This window comes from Manis pentadactyla, chromosome 11 (assembly GCF_030020395.1).
Source record: "Manis pentadactyla isolate mManPen7 chromosome 11, mManPen7.hap1, whole genome shotgun sequence".
Lineage (NCBI taxonomy): Eukaryota > Metazoa > Chordata > Mammalia > Pholidota > Manidae > Manis > Manis pentadactyla.
This window is the reverse complement of record NC_080029.1, coordinates 81,808,903-81,815,436: the sequence shown is the minus strand read 5'-3', so window position 1 is coordinate 81,815,436 and position 6,534 is coordinate 81,808,903. Positions and strand designations below refer to the sequence as shown.

General features: G+C 33.4%; 1 protein-coding gene across 1 annotated transcript; it reads right to left on the bottom strand.

The window, feature by feature from the left end:
* Positions 1-2,823: 2,823 nt before the first annotated feature.
* LOC118909860 (olfactory receptor 4Q2) lies at positions 2,824-3,765 on the bottom strand. Its single transcript, XM_036880630.2, has one exon. The coding sequence runs from the start codon at positions 3,763-3,765 to the stop codon at positions 2,824-2,826; it is 942 nt and encodes a 313-aa protein (XP_036736525.2).
* Between the last annotated feature and the right edge of the window lie 2,769 nt (positions 3,766-6,534).

Here is a 6,534-nt window from a genome sequence, read left to right as displayed (position 1 = left end):
CATTGTCAGATTTTGGAATTAAGGACATGGTGGTGTCAAAAAAGTGTTAAGGTTTGTTTTATATTTTTTTCCACAGGAAGAGTTTGTACACAATTGTTATTTATTCTTTTCATGGAAAATTCATTAATATGGATTTTCTTTATGGGAATTTTTTAAAGAATAGATTCAACATGTCTAATAAATCTTAGCATATACAGCATTACTTAGCCTTCTGTTTATAGCCTTGAGTAATTATATTTTCAGGATATTTTAATTTATTGAGCTTATTGGTGTAGTGCAGTTGGTCAGCACAGAATGAGAAGATTTTAAGGCTAGTGTTAGATTTCCTAGATGCCTTTTCCCCTACTTCAGTGATAACAAAATCCCATGTAGAGGTGGAATGTTCCTCAGTGTGGACCTGCTAATGAGTACAATGAGCAGAGGCTAGTTGTTCTCTGCATACCATATTAGCTGTGTTGTATGAATGAAAAATAAGTATTTGTTGTGTTAAAAACAAATTTGTTGGTTTTTGTAATTTCAGTGTAAACTGAATGATACTATTAAAATTGGTAAGTTTTTTAATGTGAGGTTTCATATTTTATTTGAATAGGAGCATTAGGCATTCAATTTGAAATTTAAATGTTTCAGTCATTAGATATGTGTCTTAAATAAATTCCTTAACTTTATATTAAGGAACCTTAGTATTCTTATTATAAAGCTACCATTCTTTTCTCATATAGTTTAATGTTATGTTGAAATGAAAGTATTCTCTGAAAATAAGAGAAAAAGACCATTTCAGATTGCTTGTATGATTATCAGCCTTTCAGTATTTGTTTATTTACACAGATACAATCCTTTTTTAATAGATCTGTTTTCTTGAGTTTTATTTATATTTATTTCTATGTAGACTGTATTGTAATTTATCATATAATTTTATTCCTAAGAATACTGATTTCATCTGATGTACTTTTTATCTTCTCTTCCTACTCTAAAATGTTGAACAGTGTTTTAAATTCCCAAGTATCATGTTTTCCATATTTCACTCATTACTGGGAAATGTCGCACAGCAATAAAGAATCTTCCTATATTAATCTTCAGTGAAAAATCAACTGGATTATGTCTTTATGATTAATTGCCTCCACTATACTAAATTTTCTCACTCAGTTACCTCCTCTGTTGGTGATAGTGTTACTAGACTCCTGACTGAGAATTCAAATATAGATCTTTGATTACACAGTCAATTCTGTAGATGAAATGACATGATTTATAGTTGTTTATATTGTGAATTTGATTACTTATCTGCTTAATATTCAGATATTATAAATAATGGTATATCCCTAAGTGTTTTGATGTCTAAGAGTTATTAAAAGTTGGTCAATTCTTGCTTCTGAAGTATCTCTCATTGTTTTTCCTACATCTTAATGAAAAATTTACAAGTTATCCTTCAAGCATGGGAAAAGAAAATGGTTCTGAAATATCTTTTCCTTACTCATTATCACCTTGATCAAAGAAGGTATAAAAGCCTCCTTCATTTAGTCAACATATTTTTATTGAATCTCTAACTTTAGCCATTTTAAAAAGTAAGTGTTGGGATTGTAAAAGTAATAATGACTTAACATTCTTGATTTTCTCTGTTATACACATCAGTTGCTGACATTTTTTTTATAATCAACTGCCTTTAAAGTGCTGTAAAAATGAAAACACTTCACAGTCCATTTGTATTTTGTGTTTATATTTTATTTGTATCTAGTTTGTTTTAAACTTGAATGTCAATTTAATTTTACTATCTTTGATTATAAAATCTAAGCAGAAAACAAGCCAATGAATTAATCTTATATAACACTGAGGATAATCAGTGTCAAGAGGTTTTCTGCTGATAGTGGTTGCAGTAATATAAACTGCCCCAAATTGATAAAGGTAAAAATGACATGGTTCATTTATGTCCACTTTCTAGTATCATCCACAAACCAGTTATGGTAAATCATACTGTTGTTTCATTAAAGCAAATTAACCAACTTAGAATTTCACCATCTGTAACTTTCTGTTATTGAAAAAGATAAACTTTAATCAATAATAGTGAAGCCCTGTTTTGAGCCAGGCATCAAACTAGACACATACATTTCTGTTGTCATATATATTCCTTAAAAGAACACCAAGGAGTAGGCATCATTATATGCATGCTACCAATAAGGAAATTAAGGCTGCAATAATTTAAATGATTTATCTCATTTCACTTGCTTGAAATTCAAAGAAAGGTGTTTGAATTCACACTACTAGGCAATTGCTCTTATTACACTACCAAATTGTAGTAGTATGGTGATGTGGTGAACCTGACTAATATATCTCATTAGTTTGTTATTACACTGTCATATAAATCTGATTCATTTTATTACAACTGATACCCCTTTCAATGTTTTGCAAGAGTAAAAAACATATACAATGCTTATCTAATTCATTGCACCTATCAAGTTAGAATAAATTATAATTGAGAAGAAAATAAAACCTATGGCAAGGTAGAGAAGAAAGTTGTGAGAGGTTGAAAAAGTTATTTTGTACCACTATGTTAAAGCAAACTCATTAAAAAGAATGGATATAGTAAAATTTGGTCAGAGGAATTGATAGAATGGAAGAACATAAACAGATAGAAAAACAGAAAACAGACTTGCTTCAGAGAAGAAAAGAAAACAATAATTCATTATGAAAGGTATTTTTCTGAGTTTAATTATACATAGGAGCATTGATTTAATGGAAGAAAACCAACTAATTAGACTACTGTCTCCTAAGTGATTAGTGAAAACATGTTTAACTTCAGATTCTCTGCTCTTAAAAACTCACTTCCCCTTCTTATGTTTCCTGCTTTTTGCATGTAAATCCACTCCTCTTCCATAGCTTATGCATGGCTGACTTGACCTCCTTGTTCCTAAGTGTGTAGATGAGGGGATTCAGCATGGGGGTAATAACATTGTAGAGTACAGACACCATCTTGTCCATAGAAAAAGTAGAAAAGGGGCGAGCATAAATGAAAATGCAAGGTCCAAAAAACAGTGTTACCACCATGAGGTGGGAGCCACAGGTGGAGAGTGCCTTTTGCCTTCCCTCCTTGGAGCGAATTTTGACCAGGATGGTGGTGTAGGAAGAGACCAATACTACAAAGGAGCTGGTAGAGATCAACCCGCTGTTAGATACCATTAGCAATTCAATGACAAATGTGTCTGTACAGGCAAGTTTGATGACAGGGGGAACATCACAAAAGAAGTTGTCCACTTGGTTTGGCCCACAGAAGGGTAGACGGATAGTGAGAATCGTCTGGACAGCAGAGTGTACAAATCCTCCCACCCAGGAGACAGCTACCAACACACAGCATAATCCTCGACTCATGATAGTGGTATAGTGCAGGGGGCGACAAATTGCAACATAGCGGTCATAGGCCATTACCGTGAGCAGGAACATCTCAGCTGCCCCTACAAAATGCAGGAAGAAGAGCTGTACAATGCATTGGTCATAGGGAATAAGCTTTTCATTATCAAGAAAGTCAGCCAGAAGCTTAGGGGTAGTTATGGTCGAATAGCATAGGTCCAGGAAAGATAGGTTGCCAAAAAGGAAATACATGGGCAATGAATGCAGAGAGTTGTCAAAGATCACTGTGACCATGATGAGGACATTGCCCACCCAAGTGGACACATAGAAGAACAGAAACAATACAAATAGCCCTGCCTCAATAGAAGGTGTCTGTGAGAAGCCTACCAGGACAAATTCTTTCACCACTTTTGTTTGATTTTCATCCATTTGACCTGGCTTCACCTAGAACAAAGAAATTAAACAAGGGGCTTAGTAACATTGAAAGTGGATGAGATATTTCACACCAAAGGAAGAATATTTTAATTTCAAAAGATGTATTCTTCTCTAGGATATATCCTGGTTATTAGCTAGAAGAAAGTATTTTCTGCTTTGAGGATAGGAACACATAATTTTCCCAGCTTCAGCTTTGAGACAAAGTAGAAATGATTTTTTGGAGCATGAAGTCAACTGGTCCTGAGCCTTCAGCTTGTACTTAATGCATCTCTCTCTTCCATCAGTCAGTATTTTCCTTCTCTTCTTTGGCATTCGGTCTCAGACATCTGTTACATTTCCCTGACATATTAATATTTTTTTAAAATAACAGTCTTTAGGGAAAAAATCCTGAAAGGTAGAATTTAAGATTCTAGTGAATGGGCATCACTATACAGGTTTTATTTGGGATAGGAAATCACCCTGTGTAGATGGTTAGACTGCTGTACTAACTCTGTGTCTTTTTCTGTCAAGATAACTCTTGTGGGGCTCTACCCTGGGCAAATGACCGGAGGAAGGGTCACATTCCATTTTAGGCTTGTTGCTAGCTCAATGACCTTTATGTAAGTTTCCTGAATACCTGCCCAGATTATTACTGTGTTTAATACATTTTTGTCCAGCATATTGTTGCCTAATTATACATTTCTCATCTTAAGTCCCATCTATGGACTTGTAGGCACAGATATGCTTTTAGTGATCTACAAAGAATAATAAAATGGGCATTCATATATTCAGGTGACTCCCTCTTTTTACTATCCTGTCAAACTGGGTAAAAAGAAATTAGCAATCTGTGGAGTGTGTGTGTGTGTGTGTTTGTGTATTTTATCGCTTCATAGGAGTAATGCCAGGAAGGTGTTACTGCTTGAGATGAAAGGGGTGATAGTTCACTAATGACTGTAGGGGCTCATGATAGCTGCTTTTGACTCAAATTCTATAGTTTACCACATACAGAGCAATATTTTGAGAAATGAGGATAGTAATTTAAAGTTTAGATACTGGGGAATTTTCTTTATCTTATAGTTTATGCCTCATCTAAATCTATGAACTGAATATCTTCATTTAGGCAATTCAATAAGAATGAAAGTTTTGAAGAAGAAATTTTAAACTAAGTAAAGTTCAGATAAAAAATTACATACTTAAGGCAATTATGTAAGTAAAAGTATTTTATGCTCTCTAAAAATTGAAAATGTCAAGAAATATATGACGAAAGCCCCAAAAGTTACATATTGTTTTGCTAAAATGGTTTGCAAGAAGATATATTCACCTGAAAAAATGACTACAGGATAATGGGAGAAAACAAGATATAAAATTATAGTTAAAATACAAAGAAAAAATAGGCCTTATGACTATTTTATTTTATATGGAAAATTTGAGTACTTAGAATTCTTTCTGCATGTTCATTATTACTTATTATCAGTTACTAAATTTCAGTAAAAATTCCCATTAATTATAATCAGTGCAACTTATTTTGAGAGTAATAGTTGTTATCTCAGTATAACATCAAACAACATGAAATTTATTAAAAGCAAGTTTTTAAAGGGATTTCTTTTCAAGAAATATTTTACTATTTATTTAATTTTTCATGTTTTAAGGGTTTTTTTCTGATTATAAAATAATGAGGGTTTATTTCTGAATTTTCAAACATGAAGAACATGAAGAAATAATCCTCCCAGCACCAAGAGGCAAAGATTGTTCATTTAAGCTGGTCATATATTCTTAAAACCTTTTTTAAAATGCACTTTTTGATTTATGTCATAGATATTATATATGCAATATATTACTGAAAACATCACAATAGCCATTAAATATTGATCCTGCAAGTGGGTATAAGTGACAGGAGCATGGAGAAAGGTCTCTCAAATAACGCAGTTTAAGGCAAATTACATACCTCTGTCTGTAAAGTGTAGATTCTCAAGTCCTGCAGTCACAGATGTCTGGCATGCTAATACTACAGAGCCTACTTGACATTAGGGAACTGAGAAGATAAATACATTGGATGGAAACCCCTAGTTACACTGGCCATCATAAGAAATTTTGATCTTTAGGGATTTAGGGATTCAGGTACTCACAGTCAAATTGCAAGGGGAATCATTAAAAAATTTTAATCACAACCTTGTGCCAGAAACCGTGGAACAGACAAATATGTGTTTGTTGGGATTATACTCGTATGTTAGGGTGAAAGGTGAAGGAATGTGACTATCTTCTTTCTCTTAACATTATTCATCTATATTGTTGCAGGTAGCTGTAGTTATTTCATTTTTTTAAATTGTGATAAATTTACTTAAAAAAGTTTTTGTTTCTTAGAGCATTTTAAGTTCATAGCAAATATGAGAGGAAGGTACAGAGTTCTCATATATCCTCTGCCCCTGCACTTATACAACCTCCCCTATTACTAACATCCCACACCAGAGTGGTATGTTTGTTAACAATCAATGAACCTACATTGTTACATTATTATCAAACTCCATAGGTTTTGTTCGGGTTCACAGTTAGTGTTGTATAATTTGTGGGTTTGGAAAAACATGTTATGATGTGTATCCACTACTATAATATCACACAGAATGGTTTCACAGCCCTAGAAGTCCTCTGTGGTCCACCTATTCGTCCTTCCTTTCTCCCCTAGTTGGTATGTAGCCTTTTCAGATTGGCTTCTTTCCATTAGTAATATACATCTAAGGTTCCTCCATGTTTTTCTATGGCATGACAGCTCTCTCTCTCTGTCTCAAT

What these genes read in the sequence shown, in the direction of transcription:
- LOC118909860 (XM_036880630.2), bottom strand. Translation starts at nt 3,765, where the DNA reads ATGGATGAAAATCAAACAAAAGTGGTGAAAGAATTTGTCCTGGTAGGC.